This window comes from Rhododendron vialii, chromosome 13a (assembly GCF_030253575.1).
Source record: "Rhododendron vialii isolate Sample 1 chromosome 13a, ASM3025357v1".
Classification (NCBI taxonomy): domain Eukaryota; kingdom Viridiplantae; phylum Streptophyta; class Magnoliopsida; order Ericales; family Ericaceae; genus Rhododendron; species Rhododendron vialii.
The window spans coordinates 2,176,484-2,204,358 of NC_080569.1; the positions used below are offsets into that span (position 1 = coordinate 2,176,484).

The following is a 27,875-nucleotide window of genomic DNA, read 5'->3' on the forward strand; positions in this document are numbered from 1 at the left end:
AGGTGCCTTTGAATGCCTAAAGGCAATTGAGCTGCTTTTATGGGAAAATGAGCCCAAAGTTTCCAACATCCCTCCAAAAAGCTACCATTCTGGTGTTTTATATGGGTTTGGAATGAATACCTCTCAAAATGGGCCCATGTTTGGCCCAAAGAACTTATTTATAATAAAATCATTCTTCCTTCAGCTGGGGGACCCAAGAATGGCCCAAAGCAATAATAAACTAATGATCAAAGATTACTTTAACCCTTTATCAAAGATTATTAATTAGGTACTGTAATAATAATCAACTGATTATTAAAGCCTAAAAGAAACCCTGGGTAATGGTAGGTAGTATATATTTGTTCACCGAAGGTATATAGCTAAAACTAAACGCACACTCTCTATTGGACCCTGAATTATTAAGCAAAATCGTACTCATATTTCAGTACCTTGTAAGCCAACCATCTTTGTACCTTTTTCTTTCTCTCTCTCCCTTTTTTTTAATTATAACCTAATAATTTTCCCTTCACATTTATTCATCATCATTGTATTACTTATTTGTTACCTAGCATTATTACAATACAAAACAATGGGCTTTGACTAGTTCTTTTTTTCCCAAGGCAGGATAGGTTCTTAGTCACATTATGCATGTGCGTGGGCGTGAGTATGAACACAAGCGTAAAAACATCTTATATTTTTTTTAGAATTCATGAGAGGGAGGATGAAGAACATGAACATAAAGCGATGATTAATAGTACGAGTGAAAGGTTCTATAAGAGAGTGTTGCAGAGATCCACAATTATAGATTATGAACCAGTAAAAGAAAATGTTACTCCTCCAATTAATCTTTCCATTTTGTAAAAATCTAATTTAGTACTTCTTAATTCGGAAACACTACGTTATTGCGTCTTGTATGCAGTGTTCAACTATAAACCTTGTCCACTTTGCTTTCAACTTACATGAGTATAGAACACCTCTAATCGGACAAAGGGTCACATGGCGAATATGAATACCCTAGTGTCAAGATATACGTAGTTATCAAACAATTATGGAGCCCATGAAGTTTTCTATTTGGAATTTGAGTTTCACTCGTGTACAGTCAACTATTAATATCAATAATCTGTCCGATTTTAGTTGGATCTTCCCGCAGTGAACTACGTATCTCTTTGTTGAATTGATTGGTTCATTGAATCGATTACCTATTCGTTTAAAAAAAAAAGAGAGAGAGAGAGAGGGAGGGATAGATAGGGTCCATAGGGAGTAGGAAGACAAATTAGTTAGCCGCGTAGCAAAGTAAGATACTTTGGGCCAACAACCCTTAAATTTGTTGTAAACACTCTCTAATCATCACCCCACGCCCACGCACGTGCGAAACAGCTGAAGAGTGGATTATGGTCTATGAAGACCCTACACCTTGGAAAAATAAGCTGCTCAAATGCTAGAAAGACAAAAAATTATTAAAAAAAAGTTGTAGAAAGACAAAAGGAGGTTCTTAGAATAACGTAACACCAATTGGACTATATGAGGCTTAGTTTCCCAAAATAAGTCTCGGGCTTTTTTTGTTATTATCATATATGTACTGATATCCGATGAGTTTAATTTGTTATCTGGATAATCTATTTTATGAACTCTATGAGTTGTACGTTTTGAATTATGATGACAAGATCTTAGAGAATAACACTGAGGTGTACGAAAGGGTTTCCAACATTTTTTGTTTTTGCGCTAAGTAAAAGGGTTTCCAACTGTGTGTATGGGATATTGGATTGTACCTTAAAAACCCAAAAAAATTGCTAAAACCCCCAAAAATTTCTTGGTCTAGGACTGGTTACCAAATAAATCCCTAGAAAATGAGCGGTTACTCGCCACAAATCAAGAGTTACACCTATTTTTTTTCTTATCATACTCCATTTTTGTCCTAATGTGAAGTTACAATACTGTCCTTTCACAAGCCAATTTTATATGGCGGAAAAATGATATCGCAAATTCGCTTGAAAAAAAAAAGAGTGCCGCATAATTCCACACCCATAAGATTGCAATCAATTTCCAAGTCAGACTTGGAATATTCCAAAGTACTAATCAATTAATCGTAGTACTTATAATTAGACATGGTCAAAGAGTTGTACACAAAACATGTCAAAAGAAAACCTGAACTGATAGTTGTGTTTTGACCCCCTTTTCAACTCTCCCTTAATGCACAATTAAGAAATTATGCCTCCTTAAAGGGTGAAAAACAAAAGGAAAAAGTGAGCCTCCACTTCGAATCCTCGTTTGCTTTTTTTGGCTTGTGGTGTTTCAGTTTATCTTTTCAAATCCAGTTTCGACCTCATAATATAGGGGGACAAAAAAAGTGTTGTATTATTAATCTTCCAAATCCGTTAACAAATGATACTATATGGTTCTTTGAGGCCCCACACTTAAAGAAACTTGCAAATTGGAAAGACACTTATAATATGCCGAGAAACTGTGACCACCTCTTAAAAATGGAGTACTGCAAAAATATGTCCATGAAATGAGAATTCCATAAAAGTGACTTCTTTTTTTTTAACGAGGTGTCACACACCCACCCAAATGAGAGAAGACTAATCTATCTATAGCCGACCGCATAGAACCAATACCTTCAGAAAGTTGTTAGAAATAGTTAGGAGGTTATTCACATAAACCTTCACCTCCAAACTGGTTGACCTATTCTCGAGAATCAAACTCACACCTCCAGGACAGTGGAGACGACCCTCGTTGGGTACAAAAAATGGACGTCTAAGTGCCTAAAAATACAAACTATTTATGGTCGAAATGAATAACTTTTATAGCATGCTACACCCGTGCACTAGACGAACCCCAAGCCTAAGCTACAACAGGTCCAACAATCACAACTAGGATAGCAGGAGATTGAGAATTTTGAAGAAATCAACAAAGCTAGTAAGAACCATGTGGCATTGGGTAATGACACCCAAAAGGATCCAATTCAATAACGGCAAGAAGTTACATATTTTTGCCCCACAAGAACATGGAAACCAAAAACAACATAGGAAAGACATAAACTTAAAGACATTATAGGACCTTTTTAACATGAGATGTCTACTTATGCACAGTCAAATTTATTCCTGTTTTACCCCCAACCTCCTCACAAAAATAAATAAATTGAATTCCATCACTCCCACAAAAATTATGTCAAAACCCAAATTTAAAAAAAAAAAAAAACATTGAATTATAATAACCCTATAGTTATACTACTAAAAAACTTATCTTTTTTTTTTTCCCTTTCTGCCCTTGATATGAGAGTGAATTCCCCAAATTACCCCCTCCACTCAACGCACTGTTCAGTAGGCCTCGTCTTCTGCGTCCCAGCCTTCAACGGACAAGGCGTCTGTACAGGGGGAACCATGCAGTTATACTGCAAACACAGCGAACTGCTCACAGGAATCTCGGCCGTCGGATTGATCTCAATCCCGGTCAGGAAATTGTGCTGTAGATACAAGGTCTGTATGTTCGCGGCCAGCAACCGGTCGACGAAGCTGCCCGGGACCTGACCGGAGAACCGGTTGTTATTCAGGTATAAATTCTCCACGGTCGAGAACATCGGCGAGATCTGACCCGATAGCCTGTTGTAGCTGAGATCGACGGTCGAGATCGAGACCTGATTGCCGGGTTGAACCGGACCGGTAAACGAGTTTCTCTGCAACTGAAGGTTTGTGATTGGGAAACTGAACACGCTTCCCGGGATGACGCCAGAGAACCGGTTCATGCTCAGGTCGAGATAGTTTAACCGGTTCATACGGGTCAGGAGCTGGTCCACTGGGCCTTCGAACCGGTTCCAGGACAAGGACAAGTACTGGAGCGACGGAGGGAGCGAAGTCGGCGAGAAAGAACCGGTGAAATTGTTGTGCTTGAGATCGAGCCGGGTTAGGGATTGTGAACCAAACTGAGGGACCGGACCGGTGAGATGATTGTGACCGAGAATGACGTTGGATAGCGCCGGCAAGTTACCGATCGACGGCGGAATGGTGCCGGAGAGCTGATTGTAACTGAGGTCGAGCGTTTGAAGCCCCCGGAGCTGGCCCAGACTCGCCGGAATCTGGCCGGAGATGAAATTCCGGCTGATAGCCAAGAACCTGAGGTTATTCAATTGCGAAATGGACACCGGAATCGAGCCCATGATGCGGCCGGGCACGACGGTGAACTCGGCGAGATTCGAGAGCTTTCCGATGTCGGGGTTGAGCCGGCCCGCGAGGCCCGGCGCGCCGGCCCTCGGGTCGCCGAGGTTCAACGCGATTACCTTATTGCCGTCGCAGTAAACTCCGGCGAAGTTACAGGGGTCGGAGGTGAAATCCCACGTGGAGAAGTAATTGGACCCCGGCATGTCGTCGAGGGACTTACGAATCGACTGAAGAGCCAAAAAGTCGATTGGGTCGAGGATAGCAAAGGCCAGTGAAATGCATTGGAGAATGCAGAGCAATTTCGACAAACCTGATAGCAACATTTTTTCCCCTGTTTTTTTTTTCTTTTTCTTTTCCCCTCTCTCTCTCTCTCTCTCTCTCTCTGGGTTGAATGTGAAACAGAGGATGCAATGAGGGGTTGGGGTTTTGGGGGGGATTTTATAGGAGAAGGGTTTGGGTGTTTTGGCGGTGCTTTTCCGTGATGGGGAAGGTTGATACTAGTATATTTTACAGATTTCTCGTGGGAATATGGATGGGAAGAAAAGGTTAATGGAGACAGTAGAGCATCCAAGTCTAAGATTCAGGAGAGAGAGAGAGAGAGTAGCTTGGGGGGAAAGGAAGCGCCTTTATTTGATCTTCTTCTTCTTCTTCTTCTTGACGCTTCGTTGTTTTGCTTCTGTGGAACAATGCAATGACTACTACTACCACTCTACTGGACTGCAACTCCAATGTGGGTTGTGGGGGGAGGTTCGGGGGGTCAAACGGTTGTCCGAACCTACGTGGAAGGGCGGGAGGCTCGGAGTGACAGGTCATCGGAGATTCGGACGAGGACCACGTGACCATAGGGGTGGTTTGCTGGATAGGTCAGGGGCAATAAACCACCACCACTGAACCAAAGCAAATTTTTTTTTCCTTTCCTTTCCGTTGGGCAGATAATGTTTGCGCTTTAGAGGTGCAGTTAGTATTAATATTGGGCGGTTCAGGAAATTTTTTTTTTTTTAGTAATATTTTAGACAAGTAAAATAGTAGTACCCCACTACTCATACATCCTAAAATTAAACTCAAAAAATATTACAACAAGGATTAAACATATATTAGGATAAATAATCTCATAAAATTGAGATATAGAGTATCATGAGGTGATTGATGTGGCCTCGTTACTAGTATTTAGTACAATCAAACAAATGGGTTATATGGAAATGTTGAAGTTCTCAAACGCGCGACTTGGGTAATACGAAGAGAATGTGATACTATGAACTTTTCTACTCATGGAAAGACAACTCGCAAAACAAAATTAGTGTCCGGAACTATACTTTGGATCATGAATTTGTAGTGAAAAACTGAATTGTTTTTTCATTTATTGAAGTAAGTACTGAAAAGATTTCAAATCACGTAATCTTGAGAGTATTTCTAATTCATTGCACCACTAGTTCATATTTTGATGATTGAATTAACTTGTTAAAGAAAGAAAAGAAAAGAACCCACCAGTTCTAAACGACAAAAATACGACGCTTTATTCTCAAATCTTTCCTTTGACTCGACACTAATTCTCAATTTTCTCTCAATAATATGGTCGTGGTAAAGAATTTTTTATTTTAGTACCGTCTTAAAAAAAAAAGGAGTACATGGATTGTATTTCTAGTATTATCTACACTAGGGAAAGAAGAGTGGAAAAGAGAAACTTGTGTTAAAATGCCTCATGGTCGACTTTGTTTTCAAAGCTTTGTCGCATTCGTGAATACTGATGTACATCACCAATGGGGAGTTGGTTCACTGGTTGGTTCATTCGACAAGGTTTTCGGGTTCAAGTTTCCAATCGCCTCTCATTATGACTAATCATATTTCTGAGATCTAACACAATTCACGCGTGGTGGGACCTTAGATTCGGCCCCGACGTAAGTGCGGTGAAATTTCCTACATATAATGGTGTGATGTGACGGAACAATACTTCCTAGCGAAGGCGACGAAGTACCATACATGCACTTTCATTTTCTTTACCCAAAAAAAAAAAAGAGTTAGTGATGTACATCATTGGACAAACACTTAACATAGGAGTACTTGAGAGGCCCCAAACACACGACGTACATGTCTGGTTACTCTGGTAGACTGCTACCACCAATAATTGCGAGCCTAAAGTTTGTCCACTTGTCTGTGCTTAACTTAAAGCACAAGTGTTGAAATTCTTTTTCTGGTACACACATTTATTGTGGGAGTTTTTGTATGTGTAGAAAGTTACTCCCCGGTCCATTAAAATGGACGAAACGGTTAGTTAATATCAATTACGCTACATAATACATTGATTGGACATTGGTTGATATTATGTTTAACGTACATTCATCTGTAGGAAAAATTAGAAGTAAATGCAATAATGAATTGAGCAAATTTAACCCATTTATCTCAAAACAAATACAATCAAATCATATTAATCGATATCCTATTAACATAGTTCTTGATGTGGTTAATGTTCTCGACAATCTCTGATGAATGAATTATAATGACTATTAAAGTGAGTCTGAAAAAGATCTAGTATATAATTAGGCTTAATTGGACCATTGAGTCGATTTAACGGACCGGAAAGGATATACAAAAACTACGGGCACTGACCCAACCATGTAGCAATTGAATACCGTTAGATGTGAGGGACCCATAATATAGTTCTGCAGAAATGATTCGAACCGTTTATAAACCACTTGGTTATGGTTTCAGTACCCATGGGTGATGAGTGTGAGTGTAGTTAGCAGTCAACGCCACGTATCATGTGGGAGGTGTGAGAAAAAGCCAGTTGACGAGGGCAATTCGGGCTTCTGCTGCGTGAGGACAGCTGTGTGTCGTCCGATCATATTCTCCTCCGTCATTTTTGAGTCGTCTCTGATTTTATGCAGTTTCCAGCTTCCACCGTTTGATCAGGATCGGACTTGTGCGGGGCGGGACCCCACGTCCAATTCCATTCAACTTGGGCCAAAATTCTAGCCCACAGAACAATGGGTTCAACAACAAACAGACACCAGGTTACGTTAGGAAGGTGAGCAGAAAGGTGAGATTAGGTTTCAACTGTTTGATTTAGCAACAATGCTATGCTACGTACACTTTCACCAACCATTCTCCGACCACTTTTCTCTCATATATGTGTTCATCCTATACATATAATTGTGGGATGGATCCCACACATATGTAAGAGAGAAGTGGCCGGTAGGCGTGTCCGTAGCATTATCGTTGATTTAGTCGACTCTTTAGACATTTCCCGCGCAAAAAAATCTCGATCTGAAACGTGTCTAGAAACACGATGATTTGATGGTAAATAGAAACAATTTCACGCGTTCTCACTAAACCAAAGTATTCTATTTTGGTGTCGATATTCCGATTAATTTTTTACCTTGGCATGAACGATAAACTTGACGAGACGAACAAAATAACCGATTGGGATTCACATACTCGGGGCAACACCTCCAAATTGGCTCATCACCCTACGGCACCCAGCTTCAATGCAACGAAATGGTCCGCGAATTAATGAAACTCGATCCCTTGCTTACACAAAAGCAGAAAAGGAAGAAGTAATTGGAACTGTGAGCAGCAACAGTGCTTTACCTAAAAGGGGAAGGCCTTTCCACAACCCAATTGCAGACATAATTGCATTGGGATGTGGGGCAGAGAGTGGTAGTGGTACTGATTGCACCAAACCCAACCACCAAAACCCCCACTCATCAAGCCCTAAGGGTTACTCCGGTTGATCGATGAGTTTGATCTCCATACAACTAAATAGGGTTCAATTCTCGGGGTCATACCACAAAAAAGTAATTTTTTGTGAATCGATCCCTCACTCCCGGCGTAGATAGCCTAGCTTTGACCGGATCAGAAAGGAAATTAGTCGAGATGCGCGTAATACAGCCCGGACACCCTGACAGTCAAAAACAAAATAAAGAAGAGAAACAAAACGCCCACTCATGATTTGCATCTATCTGTAGTTTCAATTCAATGGATTGACCATGTGTTGTAAATGTGAGCATGGGGACCTGAATGCATCAATGGATCATTTTTTTCAATGGCCAGTGTATGTATTTCCATGCCTTTGGTCTCTTGTCTCTTTCATCCCAGCTATTCTGCTTTCACTACTTGATGAGGCCCTCTTTCTTTACAGATATTGTTTTTCCAAAAAAGTTCCTCGCACGTGCACGTGCTGCCTTAACATATTTACATTTTCCTTACAAATGCAATAAATTACTAACACATATAGTACACAGGTTTTTCGTTTACTGTATCGGAAGGATAGGTAATTACGATGAATCCAACATCTTAATGCAGGTTTTAGTTACGTGAATTCCTCACGTGCAGATCACGAATGTTTGAAATCCATATGATGCAAGAAGACCGAGGAGAGATTGCTTTTGCTAATTCAACTTCAAGGTTGATAACAAATCAATCTATTTTTGAAATCGTAACCGTCTCTGGAGTTTGTTGTACGCTAAGGTAGTTGCTTCAGCTCCGTTTCAAGAAAGTCAGGATCAGGGATGGAACTAAGATTTTGTACATGCGGGGGCCGAACCATGAACAATAAAATTTTGAAATGGCAAGGTTCGGAAATCTAAGGATTTAAATGTCTAAATAACACCAAATACAAACACAATATCTAACAAACAAAAAACAACTAAAAGGTTGTTTCTAGTTTGAAGAAAATGGTCTTTGGTTGTGGCTCATTTGTTCGAAGAAAGAGATAAACTTATTCACTGCTCCACACAATCTCGGCCGTCCATTTCAGCAATTAATGGTTGAGATATGTTTTTCAATTTTGACTGGTAACACCTAATTTTTATTAGTCAAAATTGATTTTCAATCTGGATCATCTAACACACTTTTGAACGTGCGTGATTGGGCGTCGTAAACTTTATTTACGGATTGCTCCCGAAAGAAGTTCTGTTGAAGAAAATGGTTGTTTCTAGTTTCTTTCTTCACCGGGGCAACATGTGTACTATATATAGTAAAAAAATAAAATTCTGCAAAACACAGGGGCCATGGCCCCCATTAGCCCTCACTTACCTCCGTCTCTGGTCAGGATTGCATCTTAACGCAGGTTTTAGTTACGTAATTCACGCAACCAAAACCTGCATAAAGATGCTGGATTCATCATGTGAGTTTTACTCCACAAGTAAATGCACAGAATAATCTACAACTTATATATCAATTTCGGGAAGAAAAAAGTCAAGTTACTGCCCTTTTGTATTGCAAAAAAGGTGGAAAAAGAAAAGAAATGAGGTTTCTAGCGGTTTTCTGTATCGCCATAGGAGGTGGGAGAAAATGATAAAAGGGAGATCAAAAAAATGACTTTTATTGATCTAACTTTGTTTCTTGTGGAAAACACTGACCTGTGTTCTCCTCCACCATACTCTTTAATAGTAGAAAACAGTTGAAATTCTTTGTATGTTGGAGCAACATCATCTTCATACTAAGGCCATTTTTAATGGAACTTAGACACTACATTTTAATTCCAAAAGTCAACTCTCAAAATTGAAACATCCTACATGTCCGACATCAGCATTACTTTTTAGTGGGGTTGGGGGTTGTTATCGACCAATTTAAACCATCCCACAATCATTTCACACGCTTACTCATGGAATGAAGTGACCCAAAGAGTTGCGCCATTTTTAATGGAACTTAGACACTACATTTTAATTCCAAAAGTCAACTCTCAAAATTGAAACATCCTACATGTCCGACATCAGCATTACTTTTTAGTGGGGTTGGGGGTTGTTATCGACCAATTTAAACCATCCCACAATCATTTCACACGCTTACTCATGGAATGAAGTGACCCAAAGAGTTGCTGACAATAATAATTGAACCTGAGATATTAAGAAGAAACAAACTCGTAATGTCCCAAGCCAAGGCCAAGGCCGGGACGCTCTAAGTCCCAGGCCAAGACCACCAATTCTGTCCTATATTACGTGTCTAAGGATAAGGAACATACTCCAGCTGGTGAAGGCTAATACCTAACATTCATCTGCAGTGTACTATACAATATTATGATAAGGCCTTTGCAGTTTGGTGAAGCCTGATTGTCACATTTATTTACAAACAAGTCAAGAGGAATTGATTAATTAGTTTGTGTAGTGAAAACTCTGGCATCCCTTATTGAAATGCATACCTAAAGACACAAATAGAGCTCAACTGCCAAACTGCATCAAAATGAATGCTTCCACTAAACAAATAGATTCTATAAGATAGAAGAAGGGGCCAGGCTCCCGGTGGAGCTGAGAAGACGGTTCGGATAAAGAACTTGAAACGCAGAGCCCGAGTGCCCGGCGAGCGAGTTGTTAGTGCCCACAAATTTAGACTCAACCACTAAGATCACATAACTTTTTAAACTGATGGTGTTCTGATTAGCCAAACATGTCTAGAGAAAAGAAAAAAAAACAGCTTTCCATTCAAGTTTTAACCCTTCACCTAGTTACAGCACCAAAAACTTAACAAAGCTCCCCATAACATATCACACCCTCACAATCTTTTACAGGTCTGGTACCGAACCACCAGCTGCCAAGATTTGCTGCTCCAGCTAAAAAATGGAGAGAAAAAATAAAGAAAAAATTTAGAGACAAAAAACTAATCGTTTATCTCAAAACCAAAAAAGAAATAAAAAAGAAGAGATGTCCGACTAGTGTCGATGTAAATGAGCAACCAAGGGAAAGAGACAAAGAAAGAAAAGAAAAAATTTCCGGCCGAAAAGAGAATCAAACATCCCTTTGATGCATTTTTACCTCACAGGGTAAGTGCTAAAAAAGAAAAGGGTTTCAATGCCAGAGTTTGGCATGCTTATTTGGAATCATGGTTTATTTTATGTAGGATGCTATATTTGGAAGTGTTCCTTCACCTTGAGGCTGTATTCGGATCTTGGGTCTGTCGAAGGAAATAAAAGGTACTTATTCTACCCCAATCCAAAAGAAAAAGACAATGAAGCATGGTCTCTTACCGTTACTTTTTTTTCAATTCACAAATACTACCACAAATCCAAGATCTATATCAAACTTCGAAACGATCCAAGTCATATTACCAATTAATGGGCTATGTCCAAGGAGTGCTTACCGTGAACAGAGTTTCAAGCTTGCTCTTCACAAGATTGTATTCCTCTGTCAAACTTCGCAGACATACCTTGCACCTGCAACAAATATTCATGAGTCTTCAACAATATCCCAAAATGGTGTTGCCACTACAATCATGATCATCATGAGGCATGCTTTCAGAAAAGCGTAACAAAGTAGCAGGAATGATTATGAATCTGTGGGCACGCGCCCCGGAAATTCTATTTGTAAAATCGGGCGCGGCCCCTTTTGTTGGAAGAGCGCGGCGAAACGCCTCGATTCAGAGTCGCCACTCGGGTTTTAGCGGTGAAAGCACCCAAGGAACCGAACTCGAAAACATTTGCCACGTTTGTTTGATTTTGAAAAGGCATAGACCGGTCCGTCGTCACCTTCGATATCTGAGGTTCGGGAGCCATGTTACAAGAGGGGAAGGGTTTTTATGGCACCCCTCTCGCCCAATCTGGAGATCGGTCTCTACTCGGGCATTTTATAAAACGTTTGCATTTCTCTCTCATTTGATCATTTTTTTTAGCCAGTTAGGGCGGGGGAACAGTTAATGGGGGTTAAAACTTTAACAAGTTGTGATTATGTGACAAAAATGTTTATGAATGGCTTGATTGCAATACTAAATATAGATTGAGAACAAGCACTGAGCAAACTGGACAAATTGCAGTACGCTGCCCCGCAGGGGCGTGAGCAAATTCTACCAGCATGCACTGGCCGAGCCACAGCATGTTGATTTGACTTGCGTACGCCACAGGGAGACTGGCGTACTCCACTCATCTAGTTTCACAGTCCTTATTTGCAACCCTCTGGGCTCTGGAAAAGGACCAGCGCACACCCAGGACAAACCATGCAGTTAAATAAACAGGATATATGTATTTACAGACAGATGAGACGGCTTGAAGCCCTGAAAAATAGAAAAGAAACCCCCTAAACAAAGTGGGGACAGGAAGGAGGCCAAGATTAAGCTAAGATGCAAGGGCCAGCCACTGGATCCTAGCTTTAACTGCCGTACGCCAGTCATGGACTGCCGTACGCACGTTTGACCCTAATCCAGTGCTTGGTTTTTGCATCATCTGGGCTCTGGAACATGACCAGAAGGATCCCAGAGGCCTTTTGAATAAACAAAGAGCAGGCAATAACCTTTACGTCTAAACAGTTCTAAGCATACAGAAAGCAACAAACCGGTTGTTTAGCATGCAAGGGTGATTGACAGAAAGATAAAACAAAAGAAATGACGATCCATGATCCCCACGCCAGTTGTGCTCGTACTACCATGACTGGCGTACGGCATGTAGAAACTGGCGTGCGCCAAGTATCGTCGCATACGATTGTTGTATTTTTTACCAGTTCAAGGCCAGGACTGGTATTGTTTACCAGCCTGGGCCTTGCTGGTTCCCCTCAAGAGTCGAAAACAGAAAAGAATGTAAAGGTGATATACCTTTTTGTATTGAGGTTTGGAAGAGGTATTGAGCTTATGGATTGAAGATGGAGGCTTAGAAGGTGACTGGCTATCAGTAGGGTGTATGGAAAGTGGGCTCCCTTCCTTTCTCTTTCAATGGAAGAAGAGGAGAAAAAGAGCAAGAAGAGAGAAGAGGGGTGCTTTTTGCTTCTTGATGATGCTAACCCCTTGCAAATGAATGCAAGGGGGGTATTTATAAGGGAGAGAGACTGAGATCAGTCTGGGACCAAGGCCTTGTTTGGCTGGTCAAGGCAAGGTTGGAGCCTCCCATGCATTAAATGCATGGGACTTGCCTTGATGGGGGGTGTAGGAGAGAGAGGGAGCGGGCCTGGACGATACAATCATCAGGGGCTACTGTGGCCGACGTCAGGGTGGCACAAAAGTCCCGCCCAAGTGGCTGAATAAAGTTGATTTGACTGGGTTTGACTGGCGTGCGCCACTATTAAATGGCGTGCGCCGGTAAAAGCTGGGCCACTGGTCGATGACTGACACGTGGCAGATGACTGGCGTACGTCATCAAGGTACTGGCGTAAGCCAGTTGGGTTTTGCTGGGGCTGTTTGGCTCTGGTTTGAAGGGTTTGATATGGGTTTGAAAGAGGTTAGGGACGCTCAAAGCTCAACCACACCTTTGTCCTTAAACTGTTTTCGACTAAAATCATTATTGGGGAAAACAAAAGATCGACAAATAACGTTATCTGGACAGTCCAGAATGGGGTGTCTACAGAATCTTTTTCAGTATCGGCCAGGGTGTATCATATGCCAAGAAAACAGTACACATAACTATGAATTTTGTTCTTGCCTTTTCCAAAGCAAACTGGAAAACAAGAATCGGTGTTGATACATGAGGAAGGACTTGAATTTTGTGAGCTGTAAATAGGTTTCCAATTGGCATATCTTAGCTGTAGCAACAAATCGAGAGCCGCCCATTGAGACACATTGATACTGTTATCTCTACTATTCGTATGGTACCAATTGCCCACCATTTTAGGATTGATACCGTATCAGCAATTAAATTACTAAAGAATATAGGGACTAAAAGACTTACAGGTTCCTATATGGATTTAAAGGAACACATCAAATCAGCCTTGGATAGTTTCTTTTGTGCAGCATTATTACTCTTTTCCAAAACTAATACGAATCCTGTTAGGACCTTAAACTGAAGTTCTTTCGCTATAAAAGACCCATGACTTTTAACTTGAGACCACAATGTATTGTGTTACAAAAGCCTAGGTAATCAATGATAGAACAAATGTTTTGCAACACTTACAGGTTATGTTATTTTTTAGTTTTGGTTTTGAAAAAATATTTGAACTGAGAACTGACATTCTTTAGTAGCATGTTGTTCAGCATTGCAACTGCTCCAAAAGAGTGGAAACACTGAAAACATGTGCAACAACGTTTCCCTTCTCCCTCACCCCGTCCTCCAACAACTCCCTCTCTCACCACCTCTAGCCACCTAAGCACACCACCTTTTTGTTTTTTTGCTCGGCACCTAAGAACACCACCTTAAACCAGCGAAGAACCACTTGCGGTCACTCAAGCACCACTTCACCCTTTGCAACTCCCCTCGTTAACTCCTTACCCCTTTCACCACCATTCTCCGCACACACAGCCACATATCCCTACCCCAACACCCCCACTCAACCACCTCCGTTCACAACATAAAACATTACAACTCCCCCTCCCCCCATCAAACCAGATACCCTCCTTTGCAACTATTTTCCTCAGCTCCCCATCACCTACAATGCTCAATCCTGTGAGGGCAATTTTGTTCCCTCTTCTCACATGGGAAGAAAATGGTGGTGTGCGGTGGTGTTTCGAGTTTTTTTTTTTTTTTTTTCTGTTACCAAAGGCAACCTCAGCTAGTTGAAATATTAGGGAGAAAACAAAATACAAGGTGAAAATCTCTAAATCACCAAATGAAAGGCAAAATCTATGCCTCCGAATACAAAAAGGTTGGCGGCAATCATATTATTCACTTCAATGCAATTTTGGATTAAAATCAACCAACTTGTCAAAGTTGAGCTTCAAAAAATATTTTGTTGTTATCTAGAGTTACAATACTATGATCTCCTTTCACCGCGGATGGCGCTATTTATGCTAGTGGGAAAGTCATAGTAGCATCACAATCTAACACTTATGGAAAAATCATGGTCACATGTAAGGTTAAATCAAGAAAGTTTTTATGATCTTCAAAAGGCAAGGCAGCGGCCATTGTGATAACAACTCAAAAATGGTACTAGGTTTTCCATGCTGTAGTTAGACGAAGAAAATTTTATTTACAAATGAGTACTAGTTTAGATCATTATACTAAAGTTTACATCTGGTAATCAAACAAAAGACAATATGAGCGTTAACTCACCCTTCAAAGTTCCTCGCCTCACAGAAGTTTCTGAAGGCGGCACACACATTTTTTACTCTCTGTGCACCGATGCTGTCAACCACAAAAACACAAATCCTGTCAAACACTGGCAATACAATAGGACCATTATCCAATAACAATATGTCAGAAGAGTAGTCTAATGCTATTCTGAATCCACAATCGGATCTCTGGAGTTTTATTTCCCACACAAAAGAATGAAGTCCTGTGAGGATTTCAGTTTTGTATCCATGATTTTTTGCAAGGAAATACTAGTCAAATATTTTCAACTATTCACGAGTATACAGATCAAATTATCAAACAGACATAGGAGTATAATCAAATCCGCACAGATACGAGATTTTTGGAGAAATAAAAGAATCAATAAGTACCTGGAACTACTACCCTTGAACTGGTGGACATGAGCATCCACCTTCTTGTAATCTACAATCTTTTGTTGTCTGTACCCAAACAAAAAACAACCCATTAATCATTCCTGCATAACCAATATCCACACTCAAAACTACAACATAAGAAGAGATTAGCACATAATTCTCACAGAGCATTGGCCAAATCATTGAGAAGCTTCTCTGAATCTTCAAAGAATAGGGACACCACTTCAAACACAAACTCTGGGTTGCTCTCATCTTGCAATTTCTGAAGCTGCTTAAACTGATCATCCAAGAAACCCTTCTCGAATCCGAAAGAAAGGAACCCATCATTAAAAAAACCTCAGAGACACAAAATCAACAACATAGTTCAAAAACAATCCAAACCAAAAAAAAAAAAACCCATATCAAATCTTCCGAATTTCTCTTCTTCTTTTTTACATACCTCAAGGATCAGAGTTTTTGAGTAGTCAACAAATTGTCTCTGCAACTGACTGGCTAGATCCATGGCTTGCTCTCACTCGCAGCTGTCTATATCGCTTTCAGACGGTTGAAATACTTGATGAAAACTCGCAGATCTTTTTATGGAACCATTTCTCAAGAAGATGGGCTTCTTTTTATTCTTTTGGAAGGGCTTTTACGAGATTCTTGATCAGTTGATCGTATTGACTTCACAGATGGGGGAGCCCACAGATTCTTGTTATCTTATTTTTTTGGGGGGAACATCAGATTCTTGTTATCTCTATATTAGCTTTGCGCGCGCCGTCCCCTCGCATAATCACCCTTTCCCTCTTGGATCGGATTCATCGGAAGAATTACTTAGGTCACATGTTACATCGTAATGCTACAATTTATAATGCACTACGATTATACATTTATGATTTTATTGATGTAGAGTTTACTACTCCTATTAAGTGTATGAGCTTATGTGAATGAGTACTGTTAAAGAAAATCGAAAATAACGTAACGGCACTTTCGTATGACTACCGAAACATCATTTTTCTCTTGTTAATATAAATTACGGATAGAATTTAAAAGAAATAAAATATAACAATATTAATAAATAGGGCCACAAACAAGATAAACAATATTGCATGACGATTCGTCACGTTTACTTGACGTAAAATAAGTTTAAATACAGTCTCATCTACTGAAATGAACCATTGATTTAGTAAACTTCACCCGGTAAATTATTCCTGAAAATAATTTAAATCCCTAAAATATCAACAGAGGCGTAGTTGACCCATATTTGTTTTAATAGGACAGTCATAAATCAGTTTCTTTTTGGTAATATCTAACTCTCTATTTTACCTCCAAATCTAGTTCGGATTGCTTTCGCGGTTGCGCGATTCTTTGGTCACCCCTACTTTCTGTATACTATCTTTTTTTTTAGAAAAACTTTTATGTATGAACTATGAAGACAAGGCTTGAGAGGCAGGAGCGGACCTACCTTGAAGCATGTGGGGTCACGTGCCCCCACTTTCATTATTATTATTTTTTGATTCTGTATATATATTATACATGTCAAATATGTGCAAGTAAGCAATGTTTGGTGCAATGATAAAGTGCTCAAGTGTGTGTGTTCAAGTCCTTCCATTCCCCTAAGTTTTTTTACTGTATTTTTTATTTCAAAATCCTAGAACTATATATTTTTTATTTATTTATTTTTACTGTAATTTTTTTTTTATTCTGTATATGTATTATTCATGTCAAATATGTGCAAGTAAGCAATGTTTGGTGCAATGATAAAATGCTCAAGTGTGTGTGTTCAAGTCCTCCATTCCCGTAAGTTTTTTTACTGTATTTTTTATTTCAAAATCCTAGCACTAGAAAATGCTGCACGCCTAGGAGGAAAAACGAAAAAACGGAAATCTATCCTCCCATAGCTAGAACAAAGGTTTCCTCCTATTCTCCCAACGTCTTTGATCATTTGTGTAGTACTTAATACGGACTCGCACATTGCATTTGTAAGCTTTTGGTCCCCGAAACTTGTACTCGTAGAGTTAATAATAAGAACATAGATTATGAACATGTGATACTTTTGGTTTAAGACATATAGTCGAGGTGCGCAAGTTTGCCCAGTAGCTGGTTATTAAAACACATATATACTTTAAAATTGTTACTTTATCATGAATGCTAAAAAAAAATTGGAATAAATGTTCTTAACGGTAACTCATATATTACGGTTGCAAAGAAAATTGGTGCCCCCACTATGTCTGTATGTCAAATTTCTGCACTACTATTGAGAGGTGATGGGCACCGTGCACAGTTGGATAATTGCATGTCTTGTTTAGGGATTTCAACCATTATGTGAATGAGTAGCTGCCAAGAAAATTGGACCTAATGTAACGGTATTCCATGACTACTGAAAGATTACTCTTATCTCGCCAATATAAATAATGAGAAGGATTTAGTTATCGGTTGGCAAAAGAAAATTAATAGTAACAACAATAATGATCGAGTGTGGCCACAAATAAAACAAATAATCTTCGCATGACGATTCTTCACGTTTACTTGACATAAAGTAAGTTTCAATATAGTCGCATTCAACGAGATGAACTGTTCATATTGTAGACTTCGTTGTGTAAATTATTCGGAATTTTTTTTTTTACATCACTACAATAGGCATATTCGACTTGTAATTGTTTTAATAGGATTGTAATAGCTTTTAGTTTTGGTTATTAGATAGTCATAGGGAGGAAGCTATGGTACACAGAATGTATCGTATGTATTTAGTTTAGCTTGAGAAATCAAGTTTGTCTAGTTGGTTGTCTCATTCCTCTCCTCATTGGTAATCTGAGTTCGAATCCCACGGAGAGGTGGTTTGGATTTCGGGGCTATGGATAGACTTTGAACTTCCCATTGACTAATAAACTAACATTCCACTAACCCCTGCTTTATGACCCAAAAAAATATATCTAATTCAGGTTGAATTTGTGGTTGCGTGATTCTTTGGTGCCCCTACTTACCATACAATATCTTTTTCCGAAGAAGATATCGAGACTTTTGACTTTTTTCATCTTTAGCTATTTTTTATCAATGTTTATTTTTTTATTTTTTACTTTTTGAATTATATAGCATATCTCTAGTTTATAAGTGTTTTTATATTAAAATATAAAAATATTGACTGAAGACGCCAAAATACGCCAACTGGTACAACCATTTAATTTCAAAACTGATAACCAAACCCGGTGGCCAGTGAATAGTTGGACAACTTGGATGAGCCCATGGGCCGCATGACATTGTAACATGTCCAAGCCCAATAAAATATCTTAACTCGGACCAATGCACAGTTCGGAATTTTGACCATTGTTTACATATCTTAACAAGGCCCGTTTTATTTAAAATGACGGCCCGGTTTTATATTCGGTTGACTTAATAAGGCCCCGTTCCAGAACAGAAAAAAATTCCTTATTTTTTAAGAAGGCAATTTCAAACTCAAAAATTATGGGCTTGTTGAAATCTAAAAATATGCAATATGGATCTTATTTGAAATATCTCATTGAGATCTTTTATACGATGCAAAAAAAATTAAAAAATTATTTTTCATTTATATTATTTTTGAGTTTGAAAATGTGAAATAAACTGCTTATTTTTTAAGAAGGTTTCTGAAACGGAGCCTAAGTCACGTGGCTTTTCTTTTAATTAAAAAAAAATTTTAAATCGCATTTGTTGATTTTGCATCATTTTTTTTTTGAAATTATTGATTCGTCTTAACGAAATAAATCAAAAAAGTAAAAAATTTATGAAAGAACCTCAAAATTATAAAATCGAAAAAGTCACATAATAATTGTGAGAATGTATAACCGCGAGCATAAAAGCATTTTTAAAAACATCCAAAACTACTTAAATTTGCAAAAACGACAATTAAGAGCGCCAATGCAAATTGAGTGTTGAGAGCATGAACTAAAGATTATACTAAAAGATTACGTGACTATGCAAATTCCTACAACAATATACTATGTGCTTTATCAAACAATTAAAATGCTTTTGGTTTTTTTCGCCAATTTCAAATATCCTCTTAAAATTATTCATCCGTATATATATATATTTGGAATTCTTTTTGGTAATTTCCAAAACGCCAAAATTTAGAAAATGAAATTATGAGTTTCTTCAACAAGACTTTTCGGTCAATTCTAGGTCTCTCCAACTCGGAGAACCAACCGACCTCCGGTCGCCGGTGTCCTCCCTCCCCCGGCGGATTATCCTTGATATCCACAACCGCCGGCATTGCTTCGCCGGCCACCGTTCTAGAGTCCGTCGCCCTTAAACCTACGCCCTCCGCCGGAAAGAAAATCACCGTCTGTACTGACGACATGCATGACTCCATCGCCGGCTGTTTTAGACTGGTTGACTCGGCGGGAGACATCAGAGCCCGTTTGGACCGGTACTCGACGCTGACGGAATGCGTAGGGTTTGAGAGTTGTGATCTGACGTCGGCGCAGGTTTCGTTGGTGCCGTTAACGGCCGGAGCGAGGAAGAGAGAGACAATGCGGAGAGAAGAAGTGACGGTAGGAGGGAAAAATGAAAGAGAAATCTTGCCGCCTGTGATGTCGAGTTTGAACGAAACCGGACGGCCGAGGTTTAATCTGGAGAAGGCGAGGAAGGATGGGCGGTTACTGATTTACAAGGTTCGAAATGATCGTCCAGAGATCGTACGGACTGTTTTCCCGGAAGAAGATCGAATTAAAATTCGACTCATCGATTTTTGATCGAGGAGAAGAAGGAGGAGGAGGACGAGGTTATGCGAGTGATCGAAACGAATAGCATTGGCCAATATAAATTCATTTTTTGTATGGACTTAAAAGTTAGGAAAAAGTCTTCGAAGAACGAACATAATTTCAAAACACAATTGTCTCCGAAATCATTGTGTTTAAAGTTGTGTTTTAAAATTGGGCACATAGAATCGCTCGTTAGTTAGAGAGAGAAACAAAGGGTTGTTAGTGAATACTTTTGTAATTTAGGCTGTACAGAAAAATTCGTGCAATGGAATTTTGCTTACAGAGAGTCTGCTCTTCTTATTCTTCTTGTTTTGAGTTTTTGAAAATTGAAATGTTCGATTTGGATCAGTTCGTGAGAGGTTTGGTGGAGAGGAGAAAGGGGGGGTGATCCGGTGGCGGAGTTGTGATGTCTAGCAGCGGAGCAGTCAATGTGGATGCGATCAGATCAAGATCCAAGAGAGAGAACGAGGAGGAGAGAGAGAGAGGTAACGGATGATGAAGCTTCCCGCCACTTCTTTGAACTGAAAACGGAAGATTATAATTGAGAAAAAAAAAAAAAACACTAGAAACAGAGGATTGAGATTTCATCTAGAGAAGATAAATAGATAATACAAAACCCAAACAGACTCATTAGTGTTTTGAAGCCCAAAGGGCCGAAAACAAGCCCAAATCTTGTTTGGGCCGAATTTTTTACTAGGCCGAAATAAATTACTTTAGCAAGCACGTGGGCTGATTTCCTCTATTATTTAAACGGACTAAAATTCAGTAAAGATACGGGTATTAATTACCAATTAAAGTACCATTTAGCGAAACCTTTAGAGGCCCAAAAACAAACATAAACTTGTCTAAAGTCGTTAAGCTATAGAAAAACATTTTAAGAAAAACTCAATATACCTTCTTCTTTTTTTTAATCTTGTTTAGCAAGCAGTGGTAGGAGTAGTAGTAGTTTTTTTTTGTTTTTTGTAATTTTTTGGGGTGGGACAACCAATAATGAGAAAGATGACACTAATTGAAATTAAAGTAAAAAGAAGATTTTGTAACAAGCAAAATAATAATTGGTCTCCCCCCCCAACCAATAATGAGAGAGATGACACTAATTGAAATTAAAGTAGAAAGAAGATATTGTAACAAGCAAAATAATAATTGGGGACAAAAAAATGGCCAAGCAAATTATAGCGTTGCTATTTTTTGTGGGCAAGCTTTTAGTATGAAAAAACAACTTTTCTTTTGCTATTTATACCCGGGCAAACTTTCATATTCTCGATTTAATAATGATGATAAAGTCAAAATGACAAAGACTAGCCTCGGAACTTTGAAGTTAACAATCATGCAAGCCTCTAGTGTCCCTTACGATTTTTTTTTTTGTTGGCGGTGAAATATGATTTTCTTAGCAATAAACAAAAAAACTAGCAAACCAAATAAACTGGAAAGACATAATAGAAACTCAAAAAAAAACTAGCATATCAATTGTTGAATTCGAGGTTTTAGTGGCGGAGCCAGAAATCCCGCTCAGAGGGGGCACCATTTCACAACAAACTTAAAAAAATTCACAGTAAAATTTAACGAAGAAATACTGAGCACAAGAATTTAAGTATTCTTTAATAGACACAATAGCCTGAAGCCTAATGTATTCAAAAGATTATAAAAAAAAAAAAAAATACTAGCAATTTGCTATTTGTCTTTCTAAAACAAGCATTTAATTCTTGAAGTGGTCCATCGATTTGGTTGAAAATAAGTGAAAACAAAGTAAACAATAAGGCTCATACCCAAAATTTCCAATTTCTCTAACATTTTTTAAGTAGGTGTAGAGGATAAGATTCCAAAGGGGTACGTGACTCCCCTGGTCACATGTTGGCTCCGCCCCTCGAGGGTAATGACTTCACCTTGTCTGACAATACGACTTATTTTACAACCTACTACAGTTACATGGCAGTCAGAGAGTATCAAAATTGGGGACGACGACGTACGCAGTTGACAATGAACGAGATGTTAGTTGCTTCATGGGTTCGGAACAATACCATGTCAGCCGTCTTTCCAATAAAAGAAGGGAAGGATTTATTAAGAAGATAAAATCACTCTGTATCCACAAGAATTTACAGATTCGCCTAGGAGAGAGATGACAAAGTTGAAAAACCAGCCAGAAAACAAATAGAAGTGTATCAATTGCAGGAAAAGGAAGCAGGCCAAACATATGCTGCTCTTTGACAACAAGTAAAACTAAAAGGAGAAAAACGTTCAATTGCGCGCCTATCTACCTCTGTCTGTTTTCCATATACCCTTTGTTGAGGAAGAGTTTGTTATTTTTACAATTCTTTGTTTACGTTGCTTCGGCTTCCTATCGACATACTGTTCGACACCGCTTTCTGTCTTGGTTATGTCCACTTTCACGATGTGATGATCGGATGTCCCTTTGGAAGAAAAAACCGAGTACGAACCAGGAACAAACTTGTATGGCGAATCCGATGATGCCAATATGTAATCGACCCTTGTTCCGTACTTGCACGTCCCCTGCACACCTGCATTTGAAAAGCGAAAACTACTGTCAAACGTGTTTTTCGTTTCCAATTTTCGGTTTCTTGAATGCAAAATCAGAAAAGTGAAGCCTAACTCGAACAAAAAAATTAAAGGAAGTTTCGTACTTTGGCCTTTGGCAATCATGACAACTGATTCACATTCCCCTGCAAAGTCTTTAGCATCCGTATATTGTTTGCTCTTCAAAAATCTCATCACCTCTGCCTTTGGTGTGGGCTTTCCCATTTCTTCATAATACTGGAACAGATACATCAACGTCACAGGTTTTCTAAAGAACAGCTAGTTGACGTGAAGTTTTCAGAAATGTTAATGGGGATGAGGAACCAACCTTTACAATGTCTGTCCATCTTTCGGGTGAGTAATCTGTCTCATCAAAAGAATTGAGACCTCCGGCTAAAATATGTGGGCCATCATTAGACTCAATTATCGCATTAATCTGCTTCATTCGCCAATTTTCGTCTAGGTGATCGAGGAGGGTGCTTTGGAAATTCACTTCTCCTACCCGTGGAATATCTATCGTGGCCCTCAGGACGTTCCTGCATCCAATGTTAAAGCACAAAGGAGTTAAAAAAATGGTAAGAAGAATAAACCAGGGAGATCCTATATGATTTTGTAAGTTTTTGGTCATGACTTGTCTAGCAGTACTACTTCGCATGACTAGAAAACTACCCACATTGTTTTTATTTGTATGGGGCTTGGTGTTGAACACCAGAATTTGTGTCAAAATCTGGTCTTTTTTTTTTTTTTGGCATTCTCAAGAGGGCATTTCAGACTTGCTCACTAGCTGTCACATGACTAAAAAACTACCTAGATTGTTTGTTTTTGTATGGGGCTTAGTGTTGAACACCAGAATTTGCATCCAAATCTATTTCTTTTTTCTTTTCTGGGGGAGTTCTCAAGAGGGCATTTCAGACTTGCTCACTAGCTGTATTGCATGGAGGGGAGGGAGGGATAAAAAGGGATAATAAAAACAGAATTTGATCTGAGTAATAACACACCTTTCAAAATAATAATATTGATAATGTTTGCTAGAAAGTTTATAGGAGGGTTTGCTCGGTCATTAACTTCAGCGCTTCGAAATTAGTTGAGGTGTGCGCAAGCTGGCATGGACATCCGGTTATAAAAAATAAAAGATGTACAGAGGCATATAATAATTGATCTAAACTAGCGGTGAGAGTCGAAGTTGCATGATAAACTTAACTCATATTTTACTAAAGATTGAAACTACTTCAGATTAGATTAAAGATTCTAAATTTTCTTGGTAAGAGAATCAATATTAGTTGTTTATGAATATATGTAGGTAAAATGGGAATTGTGTTGACTTTAAGCATGATAAATTTAACTCAAAGGCAGTAATTTTCTCTGCACGTATCCGCTTAAGAAGGGGTTTGTGTTGACTTAGAGATATTCCTGAGGAATCTTAGGTAACTGAGGAGTCCATGAATTGACATTGGACACATTTTGATAATCAAAACTTGTGGGTAAAATAGCAAAGTTAGTTGCAGAAGATATATCCCACTAGACCTCTTGTAACGTGCCACAAGAAATTGGAACAAGCCATTTGTTAATAAGAGAATTTGCAAACCACTAAGCAATGTCCCGGGAGCTTTTTAACTAGCGGTGAGAGTTGAACTTGAGAGTCTCAAGGGGTAAGCTTATTATTCACTATCATGCTCCCACGTATGGTCCCACTCGACTAACCTCGTGAAACAAAAACAGTTTCAGTATTTGGTTACATACGATATAGTAAGCTTAAATTACACCCAACGTAAGATTTGGAAAAAATTCAAAAGGAACATTTTTCAACATTTGGTGGAGTAGTTGAACATACTGGCTATAGATCGTTAGAGCTTATAACAACGCCATCGACTATCTGGTGATTCTTTGACAGTAATCTTACATTAATAGGGAAATCTTTTTGATCAAGTACAGAAGAACACTGAATGTGATAGAAAATATCGAAGAAGTAGGTGAAATTTTGAGTGATCTATACAGCTGTGTATTGCAATACATCTCCACAGGACCACTCTGGTGGGAGGATAATTAGTACTACCTTTTTTCCTATATACTATATAAAACCAGACAGGCTGTAGAAGCCAAATCAGAAATGGGTTGCGAAAAAGTATTTTGGGTGAGAACTGAGAACAGTAGCTGGGGTGCTAAATTGCTAGTGCCACGGCAGCAGCAGCAGCTAATTCCACTGACGATTGGCATGGCAACATGGCCACGGATATTCAATGGGAATGGTAGGTGTGAGGTCGCATATTCGAATTTCACAGAGGTTAAATATTTCAAACTTTAGAGTCTATGGAGGGTTATCCCGGTTGTTAACTTCCGAAATTAACGAGCTGTACATAAGCTGATACAAACATCTGATTATAAAAGAAAAGAATCAAGAATGTAAGCCCTTAAATTCCAAGCAATAGCATAAATTACTCAGGTGCAACTTGATTTGGGCAATAAATGACGGTGTGATAATTCGGTTGAAGAAAGTACTTGGGTGGGAATAGTATCGTGCTGAATTGCTATTGCCAAAGAAGTACCGGCAGGTACACAAAAGGCTCATAATTGCCATGAAAGACCAAATTTTTACTCAGACTTTCATGTTTATTTTGTCAACGGACAAGATGGTAAAAGTAAAACAGACCAAGCAAAATTTTTTTTTTTTTTGGGATCCGCAGACCAAGCAATATCACAAAGGAAATTTCACTCTCTTTCTGTGTCCACTTTTCAGATTATTTTCGAAAAATTTCAGTCCTAAGAAATGAAATGACAAAACCCCCAAACCTTCATAACGGGATATTTCCTTTTCTACTTTTATGGGTTTAAGACGACCCTGAGACAAATGAAAACGAAACGAATATTGGGTATTTTGAAGTTACAAACCAGAACAAAATTAGAGAACGACAGAGAAAAATCGAACACGCATGAGCTGACCCGGACACTCCTGACAGCCATGCCAAAAGAGAAATGAGATGGGAAAGAAAGAAGAACCTGAAATCGGAGTCATCGAAAATCTTCTGAACTTTCCACTTCTTGATCGGCCACTTGGACAGAATAGCATTCCCATATTCAGGAGCCCAGCTCTCAGCAAAAACGTAATTCATCCCCAAGGCAGAAGCCAAATCAGACAAGGGCTTCATACCCATCTCTTCCTCTGCTTTCACATCTTGCAACCCCAATATATCCGCATCCAATTCCCTCAGCACTTCCACAACCGTTCTACTGCTCTGGTACTTCTTTTCCTCCTCGTTTTCCATTCTCAACGGCAAGCTCGACGCTGATCTCACTGGAGTCTTCCCTCTCAAAATTCTACTCTTATTTACACTCGAAGAAGTAGAAGCAGCAGCAGTACCACCTTCTTTCTCTTTTTCACCTTCATCAAACCTGATTCTCCCGCTTCGACTCAGCGATATCTCGTTATCTGGCAGATTGATCGAAACCCGTAATCTCGATTTCGCGAATTTCTCCTGGGTAGGGAGGTTTTCCGAGCCCGAACCATTTGTCGAACTGGGATGCAAGGGAGATTGCTTCAGAATGCTCTTCGGCCGGTCGATTGCTGACTTGGATCGTAAAGTGAAACCAAGTTGTTGTCGTTGCCTTGATTGCGTATTGTCGTCGTTGACAGCGGCCATGGAAAACAGGGCAGCATTGAACGTGGCTACGCGGATGGGTTTTTGTGAGTTGGGAGAGATTGATGGGCCGTTTGGATGAACTGTTGCCGACCCATTTGGGATTGGGTCTAGATTGGATTTGGAGCTGGATTTTCCGTACTTTTTGACGACGACTTTGGGCTTGGAGGAGCGGCGGCGGCGGAGCGGCCACCGCCGCCGGAGCCTGGTGCAGAGGCGCTTCAGGTTCTTGTTGAAGATTTTGAGCATTGCAGCTTGAGAGAAAAGTTTGGTCTCTGCTTGTTTTCTGTTTTGGAATCGAAAATTTGTTAGGAGTGATGAAAATGGATTAGTTTGAGGAGGAGTTTGGTTTCTCGTAGTCTCGTAGAGAGGTGAAGAAGGGAGGAGTCTTCTAGGAAATGGGTTTGTGACACTTGGCAGGTCATGAGGGCACTCCATGAACGAGAAAATTTATTTGATGATCTTGGAGCACGTTACATCTTAAAATCCTTATTCACCACAGATTTTTGCATACCCATTACTAATAAATGTATGTATCCCAAAAAAAATTGTGGTAGATAAGAGTGTCGGGGTATCGCTATCAAATAACATGAGTAGTTATTCACTTGTTTTAGGAAACGATTATTTGGCGTGTTTTTTTTCTTTAATATTGCATACATCAGTGGGTATAGCGGGAAAATAATCATTCTATAACTATAAATACTTACAAAAATTTACTCACATTCATATTGGAGCCCACATACACTACACCTCCAATGTATATAGGCCCTACCAAAAAATATAAATGTGTGTAATTGAATAATAATTGAGCGAAAAATTAGTGTGTTAACAACCAATAGAGTTCGATGTCTCTCTATAGACTCAAACCCCAAATGCAATGGAAGATGCACCACTAGAAGCACACATTCAAGTGAGGCACATGCACCCCGAGCACCCAATAATTTTGCTTTAATTAGGCTTTTTCCCGTTTGACAGGGGATCATTTCACCATATCTTCTTCTCCTCTCCCTGTAGACAAATGTGGGTAGAGCACATAGTTGTTAAAAATCTACGATATACGATAGATATCTCATTATATATCATTTTTTATAAAAATTCTATAATTTATACGCGTATCCTAATTCTGTATGTATCCTACGATTATTTATTCGAAAAAAATCGAACCTTATCTCAAGAAGCATAACCTCAAATGCATTAATTTAAACTGTTTAATCTAATTATGGCTTCTTTCAAACTCTTTGATAGAAATTCAACCTCAATGTAGGTCTTGTATAAAAAAAAAGAATCATACTTCAATTGTATATCATACTTCGATTGTATTTTTTTTTACTTTTCTTTTCCTAACAAAGGGAACATAGCTTTAACGTAATAGGCCCTAGTTGAGAGACTTAGAATTTTGCATCTTAAATTCTTTTTTAAATGTAAGTATAGTTTATTGGTGTTATTATGTGTATATGCTTCTTAATTATATTGTAATTATGCTTAACGTCGTTGAAACATAAACTAAATTTAGTATTTTGACAAAATTCCAATTGATAAAACTCAAATATGATAGATATTATCGAAAAAGATATAAA

At 39.0% G+C, this 27,875-nt stretch overlaps 3 protein-coding genes across 3 annotated transcripts; all 3 read right to left on the bottom strand.

Annotated features, from left to right (window-relative positions):
• Positions 1-3,168: 3,168 nt before the first annotated feature.
• LOC131314164 (receptor-like protein 37) lies at positions 3,169-4,861 on the bottom strand. Its single transcript, XM_058342653.1, has one exon. It carries the CDS (start codon positions 4,454-4,456, stop codon positions 3,272-3,274), a length of 1,185 nt encoding a protein of 394 aa, XP_058198636.1. The 5' UTR covers positions 4,457-4,861; the 3' UTR covers positions 3,169-3,271.
• A 5,591-nt stretch (positions 4,862-10,452) lies between these two features.
• LOC131313588 (histidine-containing phosphotransfer protein 1-like) lies at positions 10,453-16,286 on the bottom strand. The gene is made up of 6 exons (XM_058341971.1): positions 15,859-16,286; positions 15,584-15,714; positions 15,417-15,485; positions 15,028-15,099; positions 11,205-11,277; positions 10,453-10,677 (listed from the first exon to the last, which is right to left on the bottom strand). Exons 1-6 carry the CDS (start codon positions 15,919-15,921, stop codon positions 10,630-10,632), a joined length of 456 nt encoding a protein of 151 aa, XP_058197954.1. The 5' UTR covers positions 15,922-16,286; the 3' UTR covers positions 10,453-10,629.
• Positions 16,287-22,165: 5,879 nt separating this feature from the next.
• LOC131313589 (uncharacterized) lies at positions 22,166-26,763 on the bottom strand. The gene is made up of 4 exons (XM_058341972.1): positions 25,661-26,763; positions 22,995-23,202; positions 22,774-22,903; positions 22,166-22,650 (listed from the first exon to the last, which is right to left on the bottom strand). The coding sequence occupies exons 1-4, from the start codon at positions 26,734-26,736 to the stop codon at positions 22,382-22,384; spliced, it is 1,683 nt and encodes a 560-aa protein (XP_058197955.1). The 5' UTR covers positions 26,737-26,763; the 3' UTR covers positions 22,166-22,381.
• Positions 26,764-27,875: the final 1,112 nt, after the last annotated feature.

Excerpts from the sequence above, each read along its gene's own strand:
- LOC131313588 (XM_058341971.1), bottom strand. The coding sequence starts at position 15,921 with ATGGATCTAGCCAGTCAGTTGCAGAGACAATTTGTTGACTACTCAAAA. Across the intron at positions 15,715-15,858 it reads CAAAAACTCTGATCCTTGAG|GGTTTCTTGGATGATCAGTT; the intron begins GTATGTAAAAAA and ends GGATTCGAGAAG. Across the intron at positions 15,100-15,416 it reads TTCAAGGGTAGTAGTTCCAG|CATCGGTGCACAGAGAGTAA; the intron begins GTACTTATTGAT and ends TGTGGTTGACAG.
- LOC131313589 (XM_058341972.1), bottom strand. The coding sequence starts at position 26,736 with ATGGAGTGCCCTCATGACCTGCCAAGTGTCACAAACCCATTTCCTAGA. Across the intron at positions 23,203-25,660 it reads TTCGATGACTCCGATTTCAG|GAACGTCCTGAGGGCCACGA; the intron begins GTTCTTCTTTCT and ends CATTGGATGCAG. Across the intron at positions 22,904-22,994 it reads GATGGACAGACATTGTAAAG|TATTATGAAGAAATGGGAAA; the intron begins GTTGGTTCCTCA and ends TATCTGTTCCAG.
- LOC131314164 (XM_058342653.1), bottom strand. The coding sequence starts at position 4,456 with ATGTTGCTATCAGGTTTGTCGAAATTGCTCTGCATTCTCCAATGCATT.